The sequence below is a fragment of the Heterocephalus glaber genome, unplaced genomic scaffold, assembly GCF_053883595.1.
Source record: "Heterocephalus glaber isolate CG9 unplaced genomic scaffold, H.glaber_assembly_v1.0 deba00000594, whole genome shotgun sequence".
In the NCBI taxonomy this organism is placed as follows: domain Eukaryota; kingdom Metazoa; phylum Chordata; class Mammalia; order Rodentia; family Bathyergidae; genus Heterocephalus; species Heterocephalus glaber.
In genome coordinates, this window is record NW_028258151.1 from 12,873,699 (window position 1) to 12,901,005 (window position 27,307).

General features: G+C 44.6%; 2 protein-coding genes across 5 annotated transcripts in view; one reads left to right on the forward strand and one right to left on the reverse strand.

Moving 5' to 3' along the window:
• Positions 1-11,312, forward strand: part of Fancc (FA complementation group C) — a 231,477-nt gene extending 220,165 nt beyond the window's left edge. For all 3 annotated transcript variants that reach the window (XM_021259374.2, XM_021259375.2, XM_087204972.1), the window contains exons 14-15: positions 3,539-3,751; positions 7,993-11,312. In XM_021259374.2, coding sequence (XP_021115033.1) covers positions 3,539-3,751; positions 7,993-8,136 — 357 coding nt within the window. In that variant the 3' untranslated portion in view covers positions 8,137-11,312. The remainder of the gene's footprint in view (positions 1-3,538; positions 3,752-7,992) is intronic.
• Aopep (aminopeptidase O (putative)) overlaps positions 1-27,307 on the reverse strand; it is a 418,900-nt gene that overhangs the window by 12,402 nt on the left and 379,191 nt on the right. The window lies entirely within an intron of this gene.

The window sequence follows — 27,307 nt, forward strand, 5'->3', positions numbered from 1 at the left end:
TACAGGGCTAAAGCTCCTTCCAAGCAGAGCCCACCGTCTGCTGGTGTCTCTCATTCCCACCCTCAGCCTGGTTGCCCTGTTTTTTCTGATCAGTCAGCGGGGCCTCCCCTCACAGCTCTGTTCAGACCACTTACTAGCATGATGACGTGATGTTAGCCACTCTACTTCTGAGAAAGGACTTGGTCATTTCCTAAATAACAGAGCAGCTAAGTACAGGATAGGGTAGCTGTAGCAAAGGCAGTTGTTATTTTATGTGGGATACAATAATTATAGGAAGCTGTGCTTTGATTAAAGGCACTGGCACCTCCCTTGCAAACATTTATTTGCTGGTTTTTAAAACTTCAACTGCCAATGTTTGGGGCTGATTTTAATAATTAAAAGGAACAGGTTTCATTATGTACAGAACAATGCTCTTATTTGCTTTGTATTTTCTGTTCTTTGAAAAAAGCAGAGACCAGTACAAATGTTTGTATATTTCATTTGTTTAAAAGCTTGATGGCAGGGGAAAGAAAAAGTTCTAAATTTTTAAAAGGTGAAATTTAAGGATAATTTTTTGGATCAAAATAAAACATTTTTTAAAAAAATTTCATAATCCACATATTTATTTGAGGATTGCTATCTGATTAAAAACAAAGCCTGAGTGCTGGGGATTTAGCTCCATGATTCTGCTGCCTGCCTCGCAGGCACAAGGTCCTGAGTTCAATCCCCGGTACAAAAAAAAAACAAAGCCTGCCATCCCCTTTAAAATAGCACATTAAACTAATTAAGGAAAACCCTAGCTTATGTTTTTCATCATCTTATTTTTAACAGTAATAATTAAGATATATGAAGCACTCATGACTTCTAAAGCCTTTTTATATGGATTTCATATTTAGTTCTGTATAAATTTAAGTTGGTAAATATGTGTTAAATTCCATATGGATCGTAGACACTGACAAAGAAAGATTCGCTTTTGAAGTACAATAAAGTAAATTGTCCAATAAGGTTAAATTTCTAGAAAGTTGCTTTGCCGCAACTTTTTACTAGTTAACTTGGGTTTTTGGTTTGGTTTTTTTTTCTTTCTTTAAATAAACCTATACATAATTCTTACTTAGAAGATGTGGAGATGCTTAGGTATCTTGAATAAAAGTGGATTAATTCATTTGGAATAGTTCTTGGCTGTCCCATCAGAGGCAGCCATCTGCCTGTGATTGAAGCCAGAGCTTCATGTCTGTAGTGCAGAAGTGCCTGACCTCAGGCATTGGTGTGCCTGACATCTTGGGAGGAAGCGCACCAAGATTAACTAGTAATAAATACCTCTCTGCCCCTGAGCTTTGTGAGCTTTATCCCTTAAAGGTCTGTCAGGTGACCTTAGAACACACTGTGAACTTTGTTAGAAAGTATTAAGGGCTGGGGATTTAGCTCAGTGGTTTTGCCGCCTGCTGCGCAAGCGCAAGGACCTGAGTTCAATCCCCATACAGAAAAAGAAAAAAGTATGATCACTGTGTGATTTGATGGACCTTGGAAATACGTGGGCCTTGGTGTTACTTAAAAGGCTTAATGAAACCGCTCCTGTGGGAATGCCCACGGCCAATCAGGGCTGGCAGCATGACATCCAGTCCAGAGGACACCTTCCCTGGCAGGCCACCTTCTCTGCAACAGTGTTCATCTCCTTTGCTAAGTGAATTGGAACATGATGAAGACCTGAAAATGTCTGTATAGATACCATTAAGATGTAGGCTAAGATTCAAACCCTTTAACCTTGTCATTCTACTTCTAGGAATTATTCTAAAGAAATAAAGATCAATACAAAGATTTATGTATGGGAATAGTCATTACAGCATTGTTTATAACTGCAACTATGGGAAATGGCTTAAACTTTTAATAGTAAGATAGTTGTCTGTATCCTAATGTTATTATTGGAGAATACATTCAGTAGTATGGTAAATTGCTCATGGTACATTGTGGAAAAAAAAAGCATGTGAGATACAAGACAAATATAGTGAGTGGTATATTATTATTAACTTAACTCTTGATGGCAGAGTTATAGATTATTTACATTTTTTTCTTATTTTTCCATTGTGAGCATATATACGTTTTTATAATGTTCAATAAAAACAATATTTTTAAAAGAAAACAAAAGAAAGCTTGGGGCCAGGAATTTAGCTCAGTGGTTCCACCGCCTGCCTCGCAAGTGCAGAGTCCTGAGTTCGATCCCTGGTACCAAAAAAAAGGAAAGCTTATGCCTTTCTCCTGAAAAAAACTGGAAAGCATTTGAAGTACTGGCATGTCATGCAGAAGCTTTTGGACATGGAAAATCAGTCCAGGACAAAATAGAAAAGAAGATAGGGGCTACTAGATAAGAGTGAGAAACCAAGAGCCAACGAAGAAGGAAATGGGTGTAAAGACTTAGCCTCCTGAGCCCTGGCCATTCTTCAGACCCAGTTCTATGGTACCATCAGCTGAAGACAGATGGGCACAGTGCGTGTGGGAATGCTGCGTATTCCGTGGGAGTGCCCTGTGGTGGTGTTTCTCACGGCCTCGCCTGTAGGCCAAAGAGCTCACACAACGCTCCCAGTATGCTGCCGCTGTGACAGACAGCGTGGAGCGTGGCCTTCATTCTCAGGGAAAAAGCAGCTCTGATCATGGGAACTCTCAGAACAGGCCTAAGTATTCTTTCAGAAGTTATAAGTTCCATGTGGCATTTTGGATCTATGGCTTTCAGTATTTGCTTTGTTTTCCAAGTCACAACTTGATGCACCATTCTTATAGCAAGCAGAAGACTCAGCATGAAATAAATATTTTTTATGTAAAAACAACCCACAGACTTAGAACAATTACCATTATTATGTGAATTCCGCAAACTTATGACCTCTGCTTGAGCTTTAAACATGTATGAACAGATTGTCCCAGTGTCTGAATCAAAACAAAACAGGCCCTGTGTGTGTGTGTGTGTGTGTGTGTGTGTGTGTGTGTGTGTGTCTGTCTGTCTGTCTGTCTGTGTCTCTCTGTCTGTGTCTGTCTGCCTGAGACAGCAAGGCGAAGTGGAGGCAGAGGTGGAGGCAGGCCCGGATGGCCCTCCCCACACTGGCTCAGCCAAAGCCGCTGCGCTCTAATTGATTTGTGGCCTAGTGTGAGGCAAGTCTTCAAGGAACCTTTTGTTCTTTTCCCCACAATATAGGAAAAATCTGACTACGTTCTGTGGAGGACTTTTCTGTTTCCATTCATTCTGAAAAAGGTCAATTCCTGGCATGGTGCCCTGGCTGCTTGGTGAGCAAGATGAAAAGAAAGTCAAGTTTCTATCATGCCCATTTGGGTTTGTGTGGAGCGGTGTGTGAACTGGGCCTTGGCCGCTCTCTCTGGAGCCCCAGGCTGCTCCTCTTCCTGAGGGCCTGCTTCAAAACATAAGCAAAGCCTAGAGCAGTGGTGACAAACCTATGGCATGGATGCCACAGTGGGCTGTTTATCATCAAAACCTCTAAAAGGTGCACCATCACTGCCCTAGAGGCCTCTGAGTCCTGTTCTCCCCTAATCTCTCATCCTTGATCCCACTGCCCAGGCAAAGGTGGAAGCAGTGCTCAGCCGCCTCCAACTTCTGATGCTGTCCAGAAGCACTCCCCTCTCTGCTAAGGAGCTGCAGGCAGCCACTGGAGAGGGCAGCAACGCAGACCCCACACAGTCTGTGTGTGGACAGCTGATCAGGCACCTGTTTCTGAACTTCCTGCTCTGGACTCCAGGAGGCCGTACAATTGCCCGAGAAGCCATCACCCTGGTAAGTATTCCTTTTTCTCCAATCCCAGTGCACCCAGGTGACAGGGCATAGGGGTGTTATCTGGCAAGGGTCGTGGCTTTGGGGAGCGTGTGCCTGGGATGCTTTTCCCACATAAGTGAAGGGCCAGGGAGGGTAACAGCTGGGATGGACCCCGGGCCTTCCCATGCAACACCTGCAGATCACAGAGGATAAAGGGAAGGCACAGAGCCAGGAGCACTATCTTGCAGGCTACTTGGCTTGCTGCCAAGACCCATGGTGAAAGCCAGCGCTCCTGTCCCTCGTCACAGAGCACAGCCTGCTCCTCCTCACGGGACAAAAGCAGGCTGTAGTGAGAGTGCACTACCGAACAGCCTTGGCGCTCATCCTGGCAACAGGTCAGAGCACTGCTTTTAACTCAAGGAAAAATCAGTTAATTACAAACAAACCCTTCCTGAAGCCCAGGTGATTGGAAGGGGAAAGAGTGCTCCAAGTCAAAAGTGACACCATTCATGACATTAGATGTGGCACCAAGAACTCAGGCAACAAAAGGAAAAACAGATGAACTGGCTGTCAGTACTGGTCCTTTGGGAAATGGAAATCAAAACCACACTGAGACTCGCTTCACACCCTTCAGGACAGCTATTATCAGCAGAAGAAAAACTAAATCTTGCTGAAGATGTATCAAATTGGAATACTCATCCATTTCCAGTTGGGAGTATTAATATGGTGCAGCCACTGTGGAAAAGTTTGGTGGTTCCTCAGAAAGTTAAACATGGAACATAGGACACAGCAATTCTACTCCTACATATATACACAGAAGAATTGGAAGCAGATGCTTGAACAAATATTTGTATACCACTATTCTTACCGGCATTATACCCAATAGCCAAAAGGTGCAAATAACTCAGCAGATGAAAGGGTAAACAAAATGTGCTCTGTGTGTACAGAGGAAAGTAGTTGTGGTGCATCTGTAATGTGGATGAACCTGGAAGTCACTACGCTAAGTAAACTAGTCACCGGACATATGCTATATGATTCCACTTGCGAGGTACGGTACGTAGTCAGATTCATAGTGACCAAAGAAGACTGGAGCTTGCAGGGGTTTAGGTGATAAGGAGTTAGTGGCTTTTAGGGTACGGAATTGTGGTTTAGGAATATGAAAAAGTTCTAAAGATGGATGATGGTGCCGGGTGCAAACACTGTGAACATCATAGTCTTGAACTGTAAAAATGGTTAGACTGCAGATTTGTGTTACACATATTTCACATTTTTTAAAAAAGGTGAGCACCAACATTGCTGGCCCTGAGAGCTTTATTTTTGGTTTTGTTTTTACTTTTTATTGACATTTAAATACAGAAAATGTAAAGTTGATGAATTTTTACAAATGAAAACCACCCATACAGTCAGCAGCCACATGAAGAAAGAAATATTCCCAGAGGCCCAGCTTGTCTGAATTTGAGTACAAGGAAAATCCCAATACCTGACAAGAACCTGAGAAAACCAGGGCCAGAAGATTGTCATTGCCCTGATAGGACAGTGGTGTGGAACAGGCCAGTCCCCACCTGGTGTTATGGGGGGCTACAGAGTGGAAGAGGACTGGCCTGTCAGGACCTGAGCCCAGCACAGGCACACTCAGAAATCTGCTGTGGACTCATAAAGTGTACATCTGTGATAACACAGACAAGCCTGGAAGACATGGTGCTAAGTGAAATAACCAGACATAAAAGACAAATTGTGCATGAGCTCATCTGTACATGGAACTGACAGAAGAGAGGTTCCTAACAAAACAGAAAAGAAGCTGGGTACCAGGAGTCAGGGAGAGGAAGTGGAGAGATGTTGGTCAAAGGGTGCAGTCTTGCAGTTATGACTATATTCTGGAGGCCTAATGCACAGCATGATGATAATAATTATCAATAATTTATATTGAAATTTGCTGAGAGAAGATCTTAAGCATTCTCACCATACATAGCCATACCTTCCCCCACACACTATGTGAGGTGGTGCTGGATGTATTAATAAGCTTAACTATGGCAACCTTTTCATATCAAAATACCACATTTATATACGGGGGGCAAATCGCAAAACATAGTAAAGCAGAACAATAGAAAGTTGTAAATAAGAAAAATCTCTGTACTTGAGAGTTAAAAAAAATGTCCATATATCTTAGTATTAGCATCTACATCTCTGCTGACTGTAAGGTATAATAGCTACTGTGGATGATTGAGGTTAACTTCCATGGGGCTAAGTCGTGTTCAAAATGTGAACCTGGATCTAATGTGAAAAAAATGGCACTTTATCATTGCGGTCTTTTCCTAAAAACCTATAGCCTAGGTCTCATAGGAAAAACAGTAGACAAAATCCAGTTCAGAGACAATCAACAAAATTCCTCCCAAAATGCCTCAAAACCATCGATCAAGTTCATGAAAACAAGGAAAGTTGGAGAAACTGTCACACACAGCCACTGACAGCTAAAGGAAGCTAGACAATTAAGTGTCACATGGTCTTGTGCATAGGTCCTGGGACAAAGAAGGATAGCAGAGAAAGACAGGGAATCAGAATGCAGTCTGGACTGTAGTTAATAACACATCAATATGGGTTCATTAATGGTGACTCGTGTGCCATACTAATATAAGATAGTGACAGGAGGGGACAGGTCTGGGTAAATGGGACGTCTGTACTAGCACTGCAAATCTAAATTTAAAAGTCAACGACAGACGATTTTGGATCATGAAAATGTTGGCATTTTCTTCACCTGAACTCTGACCCATGCTTATGCCACAAGAGCTGTGGATGGAACCTCAACCCTACTTCTGCTACTTCTGGGGTGACACCCTGTGCCCTCCTGCCCAACTCTCTTCCTATGTGCTGTCACCCTGTGAGTAGCTGGAGCCCTGTCCAGGGTAAGAGAAGGCCCTGCCTCAGTTATTCCATCCAGTTTCAACTAGTAGGGGAAACTGAACATGTAAGGTGGCCAGGCTGGTGGTCACCCACAGAGAGGCCACTGGGTCACACAGCCAAGTTCAGTTTGCTTCCCCACCACACAGCGGTGCTGCTGATCTGAACATGGGACTGCAGGAGTGCGAGTGCCCGGACCCTCTCCATGGGCAGGTGGCTCCTCCACTCACAGGCTTCTCTTCACTGCATAGGCACCCGCTGGTTCCTCCCTGCTGTGAGCCCTGGTCTGGCTCCCTGGTCCTTCTCCAGCAGCATGGATGTCACATCACAGGGCCCCAACACAGCTTTTTGTGAGCTCGGAGGGTACACAGTCACCTCCGAGCCTGGACCTGGTATCTGCCCTGAACTGAGCTGCACTGGCTCCCAGTGGGCAGGACACCCCATGGCGGGCACAGTCACTGTACCTTTAGAGCCCTTGGGGCACCTTCCCTGCCTCAGAGTGCTCTGCAGAAGTGGCCGTCACCCACCAGAAGCGCCCATGCAGAGAACAAGAGGAGACTGACCTGGGGCCACTCTGGCTGAACATTTGTTGTTCTATATAAACAAGACACACACAAAGCAAATGTGCAGATTACTCTTCCAAAAACTTGGGGCTTCTCAATGCTGCTTGTATCTATCCCCCACAAAAAAAACACCAATAAATTGTATGCACAGCTAACTTGTGGGATCCCCCCCCCCCCGCCCCACCTCTTTTTTCTCAACTGAAGTTCTTCGGAAAATATGGGCACCAACAAGTAAGAACGCCTCAAGGCCATATTTAGCAGAACTAACAATGCCTGTTTCCTGCTTCCCTGCAGGAATCAGGTGCTAAAACCTTAGATGCCTTTTGAAAAGCAAGTGGGCTGGTTTGCTGGCCCAGGAATGCCACTGATCAGGCTGTGTGCAAACAGGTGGCACTTTCCAATTCTCGTGGTAGTGTGAGCCTTTTGCAGAAAGTCAAGCCACAGCATGCTTTCTGCCTTTGCTCCCTAGGGTAAATAATCCCAAAGCTTGTGACTGGACATTCCAGAAACCCTTCTCTCTCTGAGCAGCACACGTTTGTCCCTGTGAGCCAAGGCTTTGGCTGTAGAACCTTGATGTGGGCATGGTGGTCACCAGGGTGTGCCTTGGCTCACAGTGTAGCCAGCCTCTGAGCACAGACTTGCTGTGCTAATCGCCTCACAAACAAAATGTTCGCCGTGGTAGCTTTCCTTTGGAGCTGGTAGAAATGCTGTGACCTTCAGGGACAGGGTAATTATGGGTATCCATTGGAGAGAGAGGAATCTGCTGGAGAATGTTAATTTCCCTTCTCTTTTCTCTCACTGCAGATGGCCTGCACTGATGAGATAACTTACGAGATTATTGGCTTTCTTGACCAGACCTTATACAGATGGGATTATCTTTGCAGTGAAGCCCCTAGGTCAGCAAAACTGGCCAGAGAGCTCCTTCAAGAGCTGCAAGCTCAGGTCTAGCAAGGCATGCAGACCATGTGGATGCTTGGGGGAATGGAAGCATCAGACTTGCCAAAGCCATGGGTTTGTGGACTAAGTCCTTTGAGCTATGAGATGAGCTGTACACATCTTGGGCTTGGGCCATGGACAGGGTTGGGATGATTTGGTGGTCTGTATTGTACAAAATGAGAAGCCATGTGCCTTAGCCTGGACTTAAACCTACTCATTAGTGATTGCTGTTCCTTGGGCATTCTCTTAACCCACCCAGCCCAGGATATACAGGGCAGAGTTACTTGAGAAGGAGGATGGATTCTACTTCTTTTGACACATACCAAGCCAAAATACATGATTATTACTTGAAGGATTTGGACCAAGAAATTGGTCTCGAGCCGCCAGTCAATTTAGCCCTTTTCCACAAGTTATTTTTTAGGAAATCAGGTGGATATAACATATTTCTTTTCATCCTTTGAGACCTAAGACAAAGACACTGTCTTGCTTCCCTAAGAAATTCTTCATCCAGGAGTCAGGATCCCTCAGGTTTTCTGCCCAGCCAGAGAGGAAGGAGTAGCAAGTGGGGGGTGATAGGACACTGGGGTATATTACAGGGCAGCTCTGCTGAGGAGAACAGCACCACATGTGAAAGAAAGCCAGTCCTGGCTCTGATGCCCTGCTTTGTTTACTGACTACTGCCACCAAGGAGCTCTCGTCATAGCCAAGACTGTTGCCAGGTGACACCCCTGGACCAGTTAGAACCAGCAGGAAGAGCTGGTGTATGGGTTGTGTGGTTAAATGGTAAGGGGAATTGGAAATTCCTAAGAAAAAAATGGAATCCCAAGGTTAATGTTCATTCACATCAGCTAAAGATTTTTTTTTTCTTTCAGATTCATTCTTATCATGTATTGATCATATACTCTATCATGTATATTTGTCAAATGAGCCAGGACCTTTTCTGTGCATTTGGATTTCTGTATTAGGAGTCTCTGAATCTTGGTTCCTCCCAAGATATATCATGTACAGGTACAAACACCCAATGATAAATGTAAACAAATTGTATACCTAAAATGTACCAATAAAAGAACTAAAAAAAAAAATCTTGGTTCCTCTTTAAGGAATAAGTAATATTTTGTGGGAATAGATGGCAATGCTAATGGATCCACCAAAGATCTGGAAAATGCCAAGTACTTTTGACCTGAGCCTTCCTTCTGAGAAACTGTCCAGTTGCCATCATGGCCACTTTCCCAAGAAGCACTTCCTCAGTACCTATGGCTGCAGATGGGCTTGTGCCTCCCTTGAGCTCAGTGTACCTCTCCTAGGGTCAGTGTGAACTGGAGCCTGTTACTGCCATGGAAACTGATCAAGCCCTATGGACATTACAAAAAAAGCTTAATTTGGTGGTACCAAGTAAGCCCTAAAAAGCAGAGCTACCAGGAGCAAGCCCTCCCAGGGGGGATGGGATCCACAGGAAAGTCCAAGCACTGTAATATCTTCACACTCACCAGAGTTCCCTTCTCTACCCATCCCTGCTTTGACAGCAAACATTGAAAGCAAGGCAGTCATCTCAGACTGTTCAGCTACCTTTTGAAACATTTCTTCTTGTTCTATACTTCACCATGTCTGAATGTCTCCCAGTACTTTACAAAGTTTCTGACTCCTCCCAGCTTTGGATATTTGCACTGTAGCCAACCAGAACCCTGAGTTGGCAGACTCCCTTAAGGGATCCCATCTCAAGTGGATCCTCCATCCCCACAAAGACTTGTTTCTGGGGAAAGCAGACACGGACTTGGTGACTGATTTTTTTTCCCTTTGCTTTTTCCCATCTTGACAAAGGTACCAGTGAGGGCAGCAGTGCCCAGAGGTTGGAAACAAAAGGAAATGCAAGGACTGGGGATTTAGCTCAGTGGTTCCACCTCCTGCCCTCGCAAGCACAAGGACCCGAGTTCGATCCCTGGTACCAAAAAAAAAAAAACCCAAAGGCAGATGCATGAGGGGGAGGGGCCACACCTCCCAGCTTATGTCCCTCTGACCAGGCCCCAGGTCCCCAGGAGGCCTCCAGGCCAAGTTACTGTCATCCCATCCAGAGTGGAGAGGGACATGAGGGAGAGTGGAGCAGTGCCCTCCCAGAGAACCAGAGACCGAGGCCTTCCTGGTGAGCCCAAGCCAAGTGAAGGCCAGGAATTGGGAGTGTGCTGAAAATGAATAAACACCTCCTCCTCAGCTGCCTTAGATTTGGGGGACAGTCTGGACATGTGGGTCCTTTTCATTTTCTGAAACTATGAAGTAGAAGCCTGGCTAAAATTAGTGAGACTGCCCTCTAGGCCTGCAGTGCCTGAGTGGAACCCCGTTCGTGGGTCCACTGGAGTGGGGCTTCCACAACAGCCTGTGCCTCCTCGGTCACACATCTTCCTCAGCTCTGGAAAATTTCATACTGAGGTCTGTAGAAGTAGGTCTCAGGTCTGCAATGGAAATCTATGTCCTCTGGTGATTCACGGTATGATGATCTCAAGGTATCTGCAATGGGTATCAGCCAGGATTCAGCAAGAGAATGTGGAAAGTCAACTGCAATGATGAAGAGGATGTGTCAAAGCCCACAGTCCTTTGAGGCAGCCCTGCCCTGTGCCAGCTGGTTAGCAACTGCCACTGAGGCCAGCAGCCCAGACCCTTTGAAACTGGCTCCAGCAGGGACAGAGGACTCTGGGTGGTCTTCTCAGAAAGCTTCTCCCTCAGCATATCTGATAGGCAGCCCAGATCACCGAGTTTTTACTACAGCTATAAGGGAAGCTGGCAGGGTCCAAATTTGGCTTGATTAGCATCTGTGCTGTTGCTGGATACCTTGGATACCACATAAATACCGAAAGGGATTAGCTACTGGGCAGATTCCCATAATATTCTTTTTAAGACTACTCTGGGAGGCTGAGGCAGGAGGATCACAAGTTTGAGCCCAGACAATTTAGCACCATGCCTCAAAAATCAAAAGTAAAGGGGAGAGGCTGGGAATGTAGTGCTAGTGCAAAGACTGAGTTCAATTCCCAGTACTGCAAAAAACAAAAACAAAACAAGACTATCCGAGAGCATTTTTGAAGGTGAAAAAGCTCAGCAGCACTCAGCAACAGAACAAGAACAGGTAGAGAACAGCCTTGGCAGACAGCCAATTGCCAGCATCCAAAGCTGGGCTTCTCCAGTGCAGCACATTGGTACTTTGGACCAGGCAAGTCCCCATTGCAGGCCCTTGAGCTATAGGATGACCAGCAGGGTCCTGGCTTCTCATTGGTAGTTGAAGCACTCAAGTGCTGTTCCCCAGGCAGCTGAGGACCACTTCTCTGATGAGTGGGGAGATGTCCTGGACAGAAATTCTACTGCTGTAGAGAGAGAAGGTAGACTTAGTGAGATGCTAGTAAGAGAAGTAGACAATCTGACTCCAAAATTTACATGGAAAAATAAACATTCAATAATAGCCAGAGCAGTTCTGTTGGCTGAGTATAACAAGTGTACCACACACTGGTCTCTATCCCTAAACCCCAGAAATTTCAAGAATTTGATGCTTTTTGTGAACAAAAAGATGGGACCAAAAGAGTAACAAGAAGGAAACTGTACCTGTCAAGGTCCCCAGTTCACCCTGAGGCTCCCGCCAGCAGCCAGCTTTCAAGCTTCCTCTGCAGAGCAGTGGGTGGTCAGCAGCATTAGCCGCCCTCCCTGACACTTCCACTTCTTGGTGTCACACTCGGGGCCTCTTCCACCTCTGTGCTTTCTCCTGTCTCACTTTTTCCTGGACTCTGTGCTGCCTGTGACCTCTCAGTGTCACCTCCATGCAGAGGGGCCATATCTCCCCCAAGGATAGCACGTGAACATCCCACTGCACTGGGCAGGCATCCCCACCTAGAGGCCTGACAACCACCTTGAACTCAACATATCCCACACTGATCCCCAGACCACAGTCTCCTCATGTCACTGATAGTAACCCCATCTTTCCAGTGATGCAGGCCAATTCTGTAGTTATCGATTCCTCTCACCCCCTCTCCAGTCCATTAGGAAATCCCTGTCTGACCATTTTCACTTCCACTGCTTACCACCATGGTCTAAGGCACCAGCATCTCCTGTCCAGTAAATATCTGTTGGATGAATATATATGTACAAGAATTTAGCATGTGATAAATGCATTTCAATCAGCTGTGGAAAGATGGTGGTGGGAAATAAAGTTGGATCTCTACTACTTAGACCAAAATAAACATTACAGAATAAAGTACCCAAGCCTCTCTCTTTACCCAAGGTCAGCGTCTGCAGGACTGTCCCTTGTTCTCCACATTTGCTCCCGAGAAGGCTCTAGCAGTCCTGCTTGGGAAAAGAGGGGAGGAGTTAAAATAAGGGGGCTGCCACTGCTCTGGGAAGATGGTACACTGAAAAGATAAAAATATAGTTTATAAAGGTAGCACTTCCTGATCATCATTTAGTTTGCAGATAGGTTCACATGAACCCTGTGTTCTACCCTGGCCCTATTCCCTGCACACTCACACCCTGCCTGGGCCCGCAAGCCCACTAGTCCAAAGCTCTGAGTGAGTTGAGGCCCCAGCAGTGTCACACGTGAACTTCCACATAAGCTCAACACATCTTCAGCTCTATGTGGGGCTGAGGCTGAAGGAAACCCTTTCTATACATAGTATAAAACTAAGAAACTAAAGAATAGAGTGACAAGACAAAACAAAAAATACAAATGGTAAACAGGAAAAATATTTACAACACAGGACAAAGCTATACGCCTCATCTACAAATCAGTTAAGAAAAAGGCCACCAACATGAGCCTTATAGGCAAGTGACACAAATCCTGCATACAGGTAACAGGAGAAATACAGCATTCAAAAGACTTTTAAATGATCTTTAGCCAGGCGTGAAGGCACACACCTGTAATCCTAGCACTTGGAAGGCTGAGGCAGGAGGACCTCGTTTGAATCCTACCTGGGCAATGTAGCAAGAGACCCTGCCTCAAAATGATAAAAGAGGTTTAACAGCTTATGCAAATTAATAAATTACTTTTTCATACCATGCTAGAAAAGATAAAAGATTGATGTGGAAGTGCTACCAAGAAACCCTGTTACAGGAGGGAGGGAGAGGACCACTACTTCCTTTTCGGAGGGCAAGTTGTCAAATGTCAAATATCCAGAAAACAGTACAGTAACAGAATTATTATAAGATCCAACGGTTCCACTTAGAGATATATACCCAAAAGAACTGAAAGTAGGAACTCTTAGGAGATACATGGACATGTGGATGTCACAGCGGTATTATCCACAGTAGCTGAAAGGTACAGACACCCTGGTCTACCAGCAGATGAATGGGTAAATGAAATGGACACATACAATGGGGCATCATTCAACCTTAAACAGGGAGGACAATCTGACACATGCTACAACATGTAAGACCGTGCTGAGCTAGATAAGCCAGACAACAGGACAAATACTGGATGATTCCTCTCCCACAGGTACCTACAACAGGCAAACTCAGAGACAGTAGAATGCTGGTGCCCAGAATTTGAGGAGAGGCAGTGGGGAGTGGGGAGTTAGTGCCTAATAGGTACAGAGTTTCAGTTTGGGAAGGTGAAAAAGTTCTGGAGATGGATGGTGATGTTACACAATAATGTGATTAGATTTAATGCCGCTGACTTATACAGTGGACCCTCAAGTTACGATCAGTCTCACATACAACTTGAGTTATGACCAGAATTTTAGTTAACTTAGGACAAAAGTCTTGAGTTATCACCTGAGTGCCGATTGCTTGTGTAGTTGTAAACAAAGACTTGTGATGCCAGATAAGCATATGTGTCAGTCTCAGTTCAGATGTGCATGTTTATGGATGTGATTTTGGTCAGTGCTTTATATAGTCGCTAAGATTACTACTATCAAAATGGCCCCAAAAGAGATAGAAAAGAGGTGAAGGAAGAGAAGATAAAGCAATCATAAAAAAGAAGAAGGAAATTGTGGAGAAATATAAGAATGGCATTTGTGTGACTAATCTTGCTAATATGTACAGCATGTTGAAATCTATCATCTTGACAATCTTATGGAGAAAAGATTTGTATAAGGAAGCTAGTATTGCTAAAGGTGTTACTTAAATTAGTAAATCATGATCAACAGTGTTAGATGAGGTAAAAAGGCTAAATGTGGATAAATGAAAGGCAGATGGCAGGTTATAGCCTGAGTCTATAATTTGTGAAAAAAGCCAGGGCTATAAATGCAGATCTCATAAATGATAATCCATGAATGAGTGCTAATGGTGAAACATTTCATGCCAGTAAGGGGTGGTTTCACAATTTTTAAGCGTGAACTAGGGTTCATAGCATAACTAGGCATGGTGAAGTAGCCAGTGCTAATAAAAGGGCTGCTGAAAATTACACCAACCACTTCGAAATGATGACACATCAAGTTTTCAACTGTGATGGAACTGGCATTTTCTGAAAGAAACTGCCCAGGAGAATTTACATTACCCAGGAAGAGACCAAAACACCAGATCACAAGCCTATGAAGGAGAGGCTAACTTTATTACTATGTGCCAAGTGAGTGGTGACCTCAACATAAAGCCTCTTGGTTTATCACTCTTGAGAGCCCTATAGTGTTCAGAAAACACACTCATGAAGAATAGGCTAGGGGTCATGAGGAGATCTAATGCAAAAGCCTGGGTAACAAAAGTACTTTTTCTTGAGTACATCAGGGAGGCTTTCTGTACTACTGTTAAGAAATATCTAGAAGACAAAGGTTCACTACTCAAGGCTCTCCTCATCATGGACAATGCTCCTGCTCACCCATGAGATTTTTAAGAAGAATTGGCTGAAGAATTCCCATGACTCTCAGTCAAGTTCCCCCCACCTAATACAACTCCTCTACCACAGCCTATGGGCCAGCAGGTTATAGCTAACTTTAAGAAGCTATACACCAAGGAACTGTTCCTGAAGTGCTTCCAGATGGTCTCAGATACAGCTTTAACCCTTAAAGAGTTCTGGAAGGAACATTACAACATCCTTTCCTGTGTGAGGTTGATAAATCTTGGGCCAATGTCTCTAAAGATACTGAGATCTGCCTAGAAGAAACTGTGGCCTAAAATTATACAGAAGAGGGACTTTGAAGGCTGTGTAGAGGAGCCTAAACCTTCAGTTGACCCTGTGGTTGATGACATTGTTTCTATAGCAGAGTCCATAGGCTTGCAGGTAGACAGTGGTGATGTTGAGGAACACTCAAAGGAATTGTCCACAGAGGAACTTCAGCAACTTCTGGCTGAGCAACAGAGAATGGCAGCTGAGGAGCTTTCTGAAGAGGAGGGGGAGTATCAGCAATCAGTGCAGTGAAGTTCTGAAATAAAGGAAATCCTGAAAGGATGGACAGAGATACAAACATTTGTAGGGAAGACCCACGCAGACAGAGAAAAAGCCAATCGTTGCATTCACTTGCTTAATGATAATGTCATGTCACACTACAGAACAGTGTTAAAGACAGAAACAACCTTAGACAAGTTTTTAGTTCTGAAGAGGTTGAGACCTAGTGAGCCGGAAGCAGGCCCTACTGGACTACAGACTCTCTCAAGAAGAGAAAGGACATCAGAGAGCCATATTCCTATTCTTATGGAAGGGTACTCTCCTTCCAAACAATAACCACCTTCCATTTCACCCTCTCTTCCTGCAAGCCAAAGATGTCAACTTGAATGGTGAGTACAGTATGAAATTGTTTCTGATAAACTAAGCACATTTTATAGCTTTTTGGTGAATACACTAGGAAAGTCATTGGTGTTTCTGGTAAATTATGGAATTATATAACCCTTCTTTATTTATGAAAAGATTAGTTAAGGGGTGTTTTGGGAGGTTCAGAATGCATTATGGGTATTTCCATTATTTCTTATGGGAAAAATAGTCTTGACTTACTACCAAATTGAGTTACAACCAGCCCTTGCAAACAAATTTGAGTTCACAAGGCTCCACTGTACACTTGAAATGATTAAAATGATGAACTATGTTATATATAATAAAGTTTCTAAAAATTACATATCCTTTCACATTCTAATAAAAACTCGGTGCTTCAGACCCCCCATCCCATTTCAGATTGATAGGTCCCATCATAATCAGCAAATCTAGGCATTTTCCTCACATATTTGCACACACAAAACCCAGGGTTATTTATTGCAGCAGCGTTTCAATGGCTAACTGGAAATGACACTAAGCTTCATTGATAGACACTGGTTTAACAAGTAAGTGAGAATGGGAGAGCACATACCATTATGCTCCAGGCCAGGCCCTGACTGAGAGATGGAGGTAAGGAGGAGGGAAGAGAGGAAGAAGGAGATAAAAAAAGAATTAATATGTACCTGTACCAACTCCCACAGGAATGTAATCATTATGGACTGCAGATATAAATAAAAGTTTAAAAGATTTCATATACACTAACTCAATGATGGCAAACCTTCTAGAGACATGTACCCAAACTGCAACTCAAAATCCACTTATTTATCGTAAAGTGCCAACACTGCAAATAAACCTGAATGCTAAGGTTTTAATTTAGAAAAAAAAAACTCATACATTAACATCTTTTGTCTTAAAAATAATACACGTGCCATAGGTTCACCACCAGTGCACTAACTCCATAGTTACAAAGAGTTTACAGATGAGCAAATGGAGCACAGAGAGGTCAAGTAGCCTGCCCAAGGTTATACTGATGCCATCTGGCACCTGAGCAAAGAGAGCTTATAAAAAGCCCTTATTCTCTCAGGTTATGAGATGTTCATCCAATGAAGCCTTCAGTGTGGAAAAAAGCAGAATTTCATGCATGTGTTCATCTTGATTCTGTTTCATGGAAAAATCAAAGTGTGAACCTCTGTGTATTACAGTTGTCCCTCTGTACCTCCAGGCTGTGTATCCAAGGATTCAACCAACTGCAGGTGAAAGATATTTAGACAAAAGATTGCATCTGTACTGAACATGTCCTTTTTTCCTTGTCACTATTCCCTAAACAGTATACCAGGCATTTGCACATAAGGTATACAAGAGTGTGAGCATCCTTGGACTAGCATCTGGGGGGGGGGGCGGTCCTGAAGCATACCCTTTGGACACTAAGGAAGACTGTACCATGCTGCTTTGGGTGTAAAATATGGGGCAGGGGTGGCTTGTGTCCTTGCTGAAGTAGAAACAGGAATAGGTCTCATTACAGTGACGGGATTGAGGAAGGGACTAGGTGATAGAAAGAGAGGAAACTTGTTTATATATTGTTTCTATTTGCATGTTTATGCAAAAAAGTAGTAATCATCGATACACAAAGAAGATTCTTGTTTGTTCTAAGAGGGGGTTGCTGTTAAATAATGCTAAAGGGAACCTGGGCACCATCTGTAACTTTGAAAGGAGACAGCTGCATCTGCATTCCTGCACTTCAGTAGGCATGTGGTACTTTGATGGCTTTTTGCAAAACTTATGTTCCAGCACTAAACATGGAATTTTCTAGAAAAAGTTCACCTGTTTCTTATGGATCCATATGATCTCATGTGTACTCTCCAGGCCTGGACTTCTTGAGCACCTTCAGCTGGAGAAGTCTGAGGGCTATAACCCTACTCCAGAAGATTATCTGTCCCTTTTCCCAACTCTCTTGGTTACTCCCATAATTCACATTTCCTCAGACATTGCTTATATTCTGCCGTCAGAACATGGAAGCCCCATGGCATCAGGTAAGGAATGCAGTGTCTTCCAAAGCCTGCTGAGATTGTCCTCTCTGGACTTTAGGCCTCAGGCCTGCACTACCAGACCTTGGCAACAAGGGAGGTCACCGGGACAGAGAAGACCTTCCTAGAAATCTGCCCAAAACCCTGCAGGCAAGGACATCTTGTGGGCTGGCTGTGGGGTAGCAGGCAAGTCCAGCAAGGCCTGGTAGAAGGCAAGCACAGGCTGAAGGGTATAAAGAGGGCTTAAGAAGACAGAAGCCGCAGGGCACACACCTAGTCACCTGTGTGTACCAGACAAAGCCACAGAGAAGCTACCTGAGAAGGTGGCTATAAGGCCCTGCTGTGCCTCTGGCTGTCACCTACCAGGTGGGCAGCCTGCCAGAGAGGACACGGACAGGACAGTCTGAGAGTCCCCAGACTGCCTTGGCCCCCACTCTGCAGTGCCTGCCATTGATAGGTGAGGGGGCTGTGTGGCTCATGTGGCCCAGGGGCCCAGGTGGGGTGGCAGGGCCATGTCTCCCAAGCAGTTGTCCTATCACCTTTAAGTCTTTGGGGCTGAGAAGACAACTATAAACCTGTTTTATCTTGTGACACTCTATGGTAACCAGATTTACCTTCTGTGAGCTGCCTGAAGTGGAGTGAAACATGCTGTCAGAGGGGTCTTTATCTGCATTTCTGTGTTCAGCCTTGTGTCCCCCTGCCCCACATGACATGCAGGGTTCCCGATGCCACCAGCAGATCTCCTATCTGGAGCCTACTTGAGAACCAGGGAGTCTCAAATCTCTCCAGACCCAACATCCAAGAGGGGCTGGTGTGGCCTCTGCCAGAGTTCCAGGATGCCTGCTGGCGGTCCCAGCAGGAGGCTCTTGGCAGCTGGCTGCTCCTGGGAACATTGGTCGTTTTATGGTAGTCTCCTTCTGCCCCCGTGCTTTGCTGATGGCCTCCTCCCTTTTTTTTTTCCACACTGTCTGGTCATTGGACTGGAACAGAAATGCTTTATTAGACGATCCGTCTCCCAGACAGCACCAGAGGGTGGGAAAAGATCCATAAAACCTTGCCCTTGAATAGTCCCACTGGCCTCTCCTCCCCTCCACCTTGTAAACCTCACAGCCCAGCCAGGGAGGGCTGAGGTCACTGACCACAGGGGAGGGAGCCTGGGTGAGGAGCTCATGCTGCCCTCACTGAGCCCGGCCTCTGAGAACTGCCCAGGGAGGTACAGTCAGCCCTCTCACTCCTCCAGATGCCTTGGGTGTCAGGCCTGACCTTGAGCCGAGGCAGCTCTAGGGGCTCCATGGTCAGGTATTGCCGCCAGTTTGGTACCCCAGTATGAAGTCCTTGGCATGGCTGAGGCCTGTACAGAGGACTGAGATGGTCCAACCTACTGTGCCCTGAGGAGCGAGAATTCCAAGGGACCCACTGAAAGCAAAGGCATTCCAAAGTCACCCCTCCTTGGGAATGGCCCTGCCACCTGGGGAAACCTGGGTACCCCAGATTTTGTTTGGAAGCTGCCTTGCAGGGAGAGTGATGCTCCGTCCCCACCCACCCAGATTCCTGCCCACATTCCAGCATCACCCACCCTCCCCACAAGGAGGGCTCTGGCCTTTTGGCTCCATCTATAGGACAAGGGGCCGGCCGTTTGACTGCAAATTTCTCAGTGGGTCACGGAGGCTGACAGTGGCAAAGGGCATGGCTGCAGGGACAAAGATCTCCATGGGCTGCTCACCTGCCTAGGGCTTTACAAAGTCCAGGCAGAACCAAGGCCAAGAGAAAAAGCTGGGGCCACCTACAGCATGTCTGAAACTGACCTCTCAGAGCTTCCTCTTTGCTTTAAAGGATGCTTTATCATTGGGGACACAGTGCTGGAGCCATTCTGTGACACCTCTCAGCACGGAAAGCTGGAGTTACTTTGCCTGGGAGGTAGATTTTATTTCAATGTTTTGACTTGAAATTTCAATAAAAATAAATGCTTTAAAATCCCTTATAACACAGGCCAACCTAAAATGGGGAGCAGAGACATCTCTTGTATTTCTTTTCTGGACCTCACCCTGAATTTTCTGCCTGGATTGGCCCAGTTCCCAGCACTTCTCCCTACCCCTGGCTGCTGCCCAAAGCCCCATAGTCAACCAGGGTGATGGGTGCTGCATGGGTGCGGCAGGCTCAGGCCTACAACAAGCCAGTGTGTGGTGGGGCCAGGCCAGGCTTGGGAATGGGGGACAGGCGACAGAAGGTGAGGGCCCCGAGCCAGGGTCAACACCAGAGACCCAGCTGCCTAGTCTCCCACCCGGACTTTGGCCACAAGTTGCCACCACCTGTTTCCCTGCGTGCCCGAAGCAGCAACAGACACTGGCTTCAAAACGCAGTGGCCTCTGGAGAAGAGAGGTCTGTGCTGCTGGACCAAATTAGAGCTCTTTAGGGGAGGGAGGAGCACTTCCATTTCTTGTGGCCCCAGTGGGCAGGGATGGACAAAGCAGCTGCCCTTTGTTTTCTGGAGGCCAGTGGCAATTACCATTAACTCATGGGCCAAGATTGTCCCTTCTCTCTTCTAATAAACCTGGCAAATCCAGTGAGCTAGAAGACCAACAGTTCTGGGCCTGATGCTGGTGGGCTGAGGCGGCAGGCCCAGTGTGGCAGGTACTGGCATAGACCTATGGCTACTGAAGAGCCCCACCCAGCTTCCCATAGCCACAGAGCTCCCTTTGGCCCATGAGGGCTGGATGACAAATACAACTGTCCCTTTCCCAGCATCTAAGACTCCTTCCCCATGGCAGGTGGGAGGCACAAGGGGTGAAGAACAACCGACTCCTGCTGACGCCTAAAGGCTGACAGTTCGGGATCAGTCTTATAAATGGCTTAAGCCATAGTGACAGGCAGAGGAGCTGGTATTTCCTTGCTTCCAGCTAGAGCAGGAGCTGATGGTGTCTTGGCATCCTGCCACCCTGAGCCCGACTCAATGAAAGCCTCATCTTGGTAGAGTTTCATCCGTATCGGTTTTACACTCTGCTGGGGTGTAGGGCAGTTAATATCTTCCCATCTGCTCCACTGAGGCCTGGTGTGGCAGGGACAGGAGCTTATAGGTCAGACACGAGTGGAAAGGGCAGACTGGTAAAGTGAGGTCAGAAAGGGCACAGAAATGGTGCAGCTAAGAAGGTAAGTGTGGGCACGCCCTACCGAGGTCCTGAGTCACGCGGAAGACGCCAAATCACCCCGCTGCAGACAGGCAGGTCTGCCCACACCCTGCCGAGGTCCCCAGTCGCGAGGAACACACGCCGAATCAGCCCACTGCAGACAGGCAGGTCTGTGCACGCCCTACCGAGGTCCTGAGTCACGCGGAAGACAACGAATCACCCCACTGCAGACAGGCAGCCACCTGATTCCACATTACCAAGGCGCAGAGGACACCAGACCACCAGACCAAGGTACTGAGTCCCACTGTTCCCGGCCCAGAGGTAGGGGCTTCTGAGCTGTCGTCCCACTGCTTCTGGTCCAGAGGAAGGGGCTTCCCGGTCACCATCCCTCCCGCTGCTCCCAGCCCAGAGGAAAGGGCTTTTGGGCCACCTTCTGTCCCGCTGCTCCTGGCCCAGAGGAAGGGGTTTCCCGGCCACCATCCCTCCGGCTGCTCCCAGCCCACAGGAAAGGGCTTTTGGGTCACCATCCCTACCGCTGCTCCCGGCCCCTGTTCCACCTCACCCACCTCAGAGGAGGTAATCCGTGCAGGCGCTAACAGCCCCCCGCCCCAGTCGAAATGAGAAAACACATAAATAAGTCTCAAAACCAGACTTCCAGATCACCTACAGCAATCCCAAAGGGAAATGAGATGGAACCCTCTGATACTCAACCACCTGGACCCACTGAACTGGCAATGAAAGGGGATCTGGAAAAAATGAAATCAGAAATAATTTCTCAGATAACAGGAGAAATTGTGCCCCTAGTGCAAGACATGATTAATAAATCTAGAGAGGAGCTGAGGAACATGATGGAATCCCAACGTAAGAAACAAATGGAATCCATAAAACAGATGCAAATAGATTTCCAGGACATGAAAAACTCCACTGAAAGTCTACACAGCAGAATGAGCCAGTGTGAGGACAGAATTTCAGATATAGAAGATAAGATTGCAATTAGTGACCAGGAAAAGAAAAATTGCTTCAAAATTATAAGAGAACATGAGAAATCAATCCAGCAGCTGCTAGATGATGCAAAAAAGAATAACATAAGACTGATTGGGCTCAATGAAGAAACAGGAGAGAGTGCAGATGATATAAAAAAAATCTCTTCACAGAAGTAATGGCAGAAAACTTCCCAAGCAGGGGAAAAGAGCTTGACATACAGATAAGTGAGGCATATACGACTCCAAATAGCCTTGATCAAAAAAAAATCTACACATAGGCATATAATTGTTAAGATTCCAGAAACACAACAGAAGAACAAAGTTCTCCAAGCAGTCAGAGAAAAGAAACAAATCACATACAAAGGAAAGCCCATCAGAATCACAGCAGACTTCTCAACACAAACCATCAAGGCAAGAAGAGCTTGGAGTGACATATTCCAAGCCCTAAAAGAAAACAGCCTCCAACCCAGATTGATGTACCCTGCAAAACTATCTTTCAAAATGGATGGAGAAATAAGATACTTTCATGACAAAGAGCACATTAGCAACTTCATGAATACCAAACCAGCACTCCAAAGAATTTTACACAATATCCTAGGAACAGACGTTGAGGATCACAACCCCAGGAAGCAAAGCAGAATGAACCCATCTGGCATGACAAGAAATTAAATGTAAAGGAGGAGAACCCAACAAAAAGAAAAAGTCATGGCAATGACAAGTCAATACGTTTCAGTTATAACCATCAATGTTAATGGTCTCAATTCACCAATCAAAAGAAATAGACTGGCAGAATGGGTCAAGAAGCAAAATCCAACAATGTGCTGCATACAAGAAACACACTTCATTCAAAAGGAAACTCATAGACTGAAAGTTAAAGGGTGGAAAACAATACTGCATGTGACAGGAACCCGAAAAAAAGCAGGAGTAGCTATCCTCTTTGCAGATCAAGTAGATTTCAAACCAACACTAATTAAGAGAGATGAAGGACACTACATCCTTGTAAAGGGAAAAATCCAAGAGGAAGAGATGACAATCATAAATATCTATGCACCAAACACTAGTGCACCCAACTATATAAAACAAATACTAATGGACATGAAAAGCCATATATGCACTAATACAATTGTAGTGGGGGACGTCAACACCCCACTGTCACAAATAGATAGATCAACTAGACTAAAAATAAGTAATGAAATACTAGAACTCAATCGAACTCTTGAACAAATGAACTTAACAGATGTTTACAGAGTGTTCCACCCCACAAAATCAGAATACACATTCTTCTCAGCTGCACATGGGTCAGTCTCAAAAATAGACCACATACTCACACACAGAACATGTTTAAGTAAGTGCAAAGGAACTGAAGTTATCCCCTGTATATTATCAGACCACAGTGCGATGAAATTGGAGATCAATAGCAAAAGAAACTCAAAAAATTTCATAAGCGCGTGGAAATTGAACAACACACTTCTGAATAACCAATGGGTCACAGAGGAAATTAAAGAAGAAATCAGACAGTTCCTTCAATTAAATGACAATGACAATACAACATATAGGAATCTATGGGACACAATGAAAGCAGTCTTACGAGGGAAATTCATAGCAGTGAATACGCATATTAGGAAAACAGAACGAGCCCAATTAAACAACCTGATGCTGAACCTCAAGCTTCTAGAAAAAGAAGAGCAAGACAACCCCAAAGCTCATACAAGGGAAGAAATTATAAAGATCAGAGGAGAAATCAATGCAATGGAGACTAAGAGAACGATACAAAAAAAAATCAATGAAGCCATGAGTTGGTTCTTTGAAAGAATCAAGAAAATTGATAAACCTTTAGTCAACCTTGTCAGAAAAAGGAAAGAAAAGGCCCAAATCCATGCAATTAGGAATGAAAAGGGTGAAATTACAACAGACCCAGAAGAAATCCAGATGATCATCAATACCTACTTCCAGAACCTATACGCCAATAAGATGGACAACACAGAAGAAATGGACAGATTCCTACATACAAATGAATTACCAAAGTTGAATGAAGAAGACCTAAAAATTCTGAACAACCCAATATCAACCAATGAAATTGAAAATGTAATTAAAAACTTATCACCTAAGAAAAGCCCGGGCCCTGATGGCTTCACTGCTGAATTCTACAAGACATTTAGAGAGGAACTGCTGTCGCTACTGTTTAAACTCTTCAATGAAATTGAAAGGGAAGCAATACTCCCAAATTCATTCCTGGAAGCAAGCATCACCTTGATCCCCAAAGCAGAGAAAGACCCAACTGAAAAAGAGAACTATAGGCCAATCTCACTAATGAACATAGATGCAAAAACCCTTAATAAGATACTGGCAAACAGAACGCAGAAGATCATCAAGAAGATCATACACCCTGATCAAGTGGGATTCATCCCAGGGATGCAGGGATGCTTCAATATACGAAAATCAATTAATGTAATACACTATATCAATAGAGCCAAGGACAAAAACCATATGATTATCTCCATAGACGCAGAAAAATCATTTGACAAAATCCAACACGCATTTATGATAAAAATCCTACAAAAAATTGGAATAGATGGTGTCTACCTCAAACTGATAGAAGCCATCTATGAAAAACCAACAGCCAATATCATACTAAATGGTCAAAAACTGAAATCCTTCACACTAAAATCAGGAACAAGACAAGGATGTCCACTATCACCAGTCTTGTTCAATATAGTTCTGGAAACATTAGCCACGGCAATTAGACAAGAGAAAGAAATAAAAGGAATAAAGATAGGAAATGAAGAAGTCAAATTGTCATTATTTGCAGATGACACGATACTCTATACAGAAGACCCCAAGAACTCCACCAAAAGTCTTCTAGACTTAATAACCAAATTCAGCCAAGTAGCTGGTTACAAGGTCAACACACAAAAATCAATAGCTTTCCTCTACACCAATGACAGACTCACTGAGAGAGAAATAGGGCAAATAATTCCTTTCACAATAGCATCCAAAAAACTGAAATACCTAGGAATCATCCTAACAAAAGAAATCAAAGACCTCTTCTCTGAAAACTATAGCACTCTGAAAAGAGAGATTGAAGATGATATCAGAAAATGGAAAGACATCCCTTGTTCCTGGGTAGGAAGGATTAATATAGTGAAAATGGCCATAGTTCCAAAACTGCTATATAGATTTAACGCAATTCCAAATGAGATCCCAGCAGCATACTTCATAGACCTCGAGAAAACAATCCAAAAATTCATTTTGAATAAGAAGAGACCCAGAATAGCAAAAGCAATTCTAGGTAACAGAGACATGGCAGGGGATATCACAATCCCCAACCTGCCACTCTACTACAAAGCTACTGTGATAAAAACAGCATGGTACTGGCAAAGAAACAGGCTTGAGGACCAGTGGAACAGATTAGAAGATGCAGAAACAACGCCAGACACACTCAGCCATCTCATCTTCGACAAAGGAGCCAAACACCCTCACTGGAGGAAAGATAGCCTCTTTAATAAATGGTGCTGGAAAAATTGGGCTTCAACTTGCCAAAGATTAAAACTAGACCTGTATCTTTCACCATGCACTAAACTAAAATCAAAATGGATTAAAGATCTAAATATTAAAATAGAAACTCTGAACCAGTTGGAGCAGAGGTTAGGGTGGAACCCTTGGAGACATCGGTGTAGGAAAAGATTTTATGAACAAAACCTCAGTTGCCCGTGAACCAGCACAAACAATCAACAAATGGGATCTCTTCTTATTAAAACGCTTCTGCACAGCAAGAGAAACCACCAGCAGTGTGAAGAGACAATCCACAATGTGGGAAAAAATCTTCACCTGCTCTTTCTCAGAAAAAGGTCTACTATCTCGAATTTATAAAGAACTTAAAAAGATCAGATCTCCCAAATTTAAAGACCCAATCCAAAAATGGGCATCTGAAATGAACAGACATTTCTCACACAAAGAAGTAGAAATAGCAAATAAATACATGAAAAAATGTTCAACGTCACTGGTCATTCGAGAGATGAAAATGAAAACAACGCTGAGATTCCACTTCACTCCAGAAAGAATGGCTGCTATCATGAAATCAACCAATAACAAATGCTGGTGGGGCTGTGGGTAAAGAGGAACCCTGCTCCACTGCTGGTGGGAGTGTAGACTGGTGCAAGCACTGTGGAAATCAGTATGGAGATACCTCAAAGAACTAGGACTGGAAATCCCACTTGACCCCGCTATTCCCCTGCTGGGTATCTTCCCCAAAGAATTAAAAGAATCATACCACAGTGATATATGTGCAACCATGTTCACAGCAGCACAGTTTGTAATAGCTAAAACTTGGAACCAGCCCAAATGCCCATCAACTGGAGACTGGATAAAGAAAATGTGGTTTTTTTTATAAAATGGAGTACTACTCAGCCATAAAAAATGAGAAATTAGAGACATTTATAGCTAAGTGGATGCACATTGAGGCAATACTCTTAAGTGAAATAAATAGGACACACATGTGTAAATACCGAATAGTTTCTCTGGTGTGAGAAACTGAAAGTGTAAATAAGGACTAAATGTATAATAGGTCATGTGAAATAGGAAGTAAAGGGGCAAACGGGAAGGAAGTGGGAGGGCTAGGGGAAAGGATAGAAGGGAATGGGATTAATATGAGAAAATGGAAAAATAGGAACAAAATCTTTGTAAATAGGGAGGGCTGGAGGGGTTGAAGGGAGGGCTGGGCAAAGGTGAAAAACAAGAACCAAGAGAGACTATGTAAAGGTGCAAATTTCCAATGATGAATGTCATTATATTGTATACCTAAAATGTACCAATGATTAGAATGAATAATCGATAATGTAAAATAGGAAGAAAAGGTCCAAAGGGGTAGGGGTAGTGGGAGGCACAGGGGAAAGGAAAGAAGGGAAAGGAAAACATGATGAGAAATGGAAAAAATGGAAATAAAGTCTTTGTAAATAGGGAAGGGTGGAGGGCGTGAAGGGGGCTAGGAATGGGGAAAAAATAAGAACCAAGATGCATCATATAAAGGTACAATTCCCAATGAGAAATGTAATTGTGATGTATACCTACAATGTACCAATAAAAGAATTTAATACAAAAAATAAAAAATAAGAAGGTAAGTGTGCCTTGGTCTGCAGTGTTAGCTACTCAGAAGGCTGAGGCAGGACTGCTGCCAAGTTCAAGCTCAACCTGGGCAGCTCAGCAAGACCCTGTCTTTAAAAAGAGCTGGGGATGTCCTCAGTGCAAAGGCCCTGGGTTCAATCACCAGTACTGCACCTGCATGCGTGTGCGCACGCACACACACACACGCGCGCGCGCACACGTAAGTGTACCCAACTCCCACACAGAAAGCGCTGTACCTTCTGTGGTGATACATACAATACATACGAGTTGAAGCTTTCCAAAGCA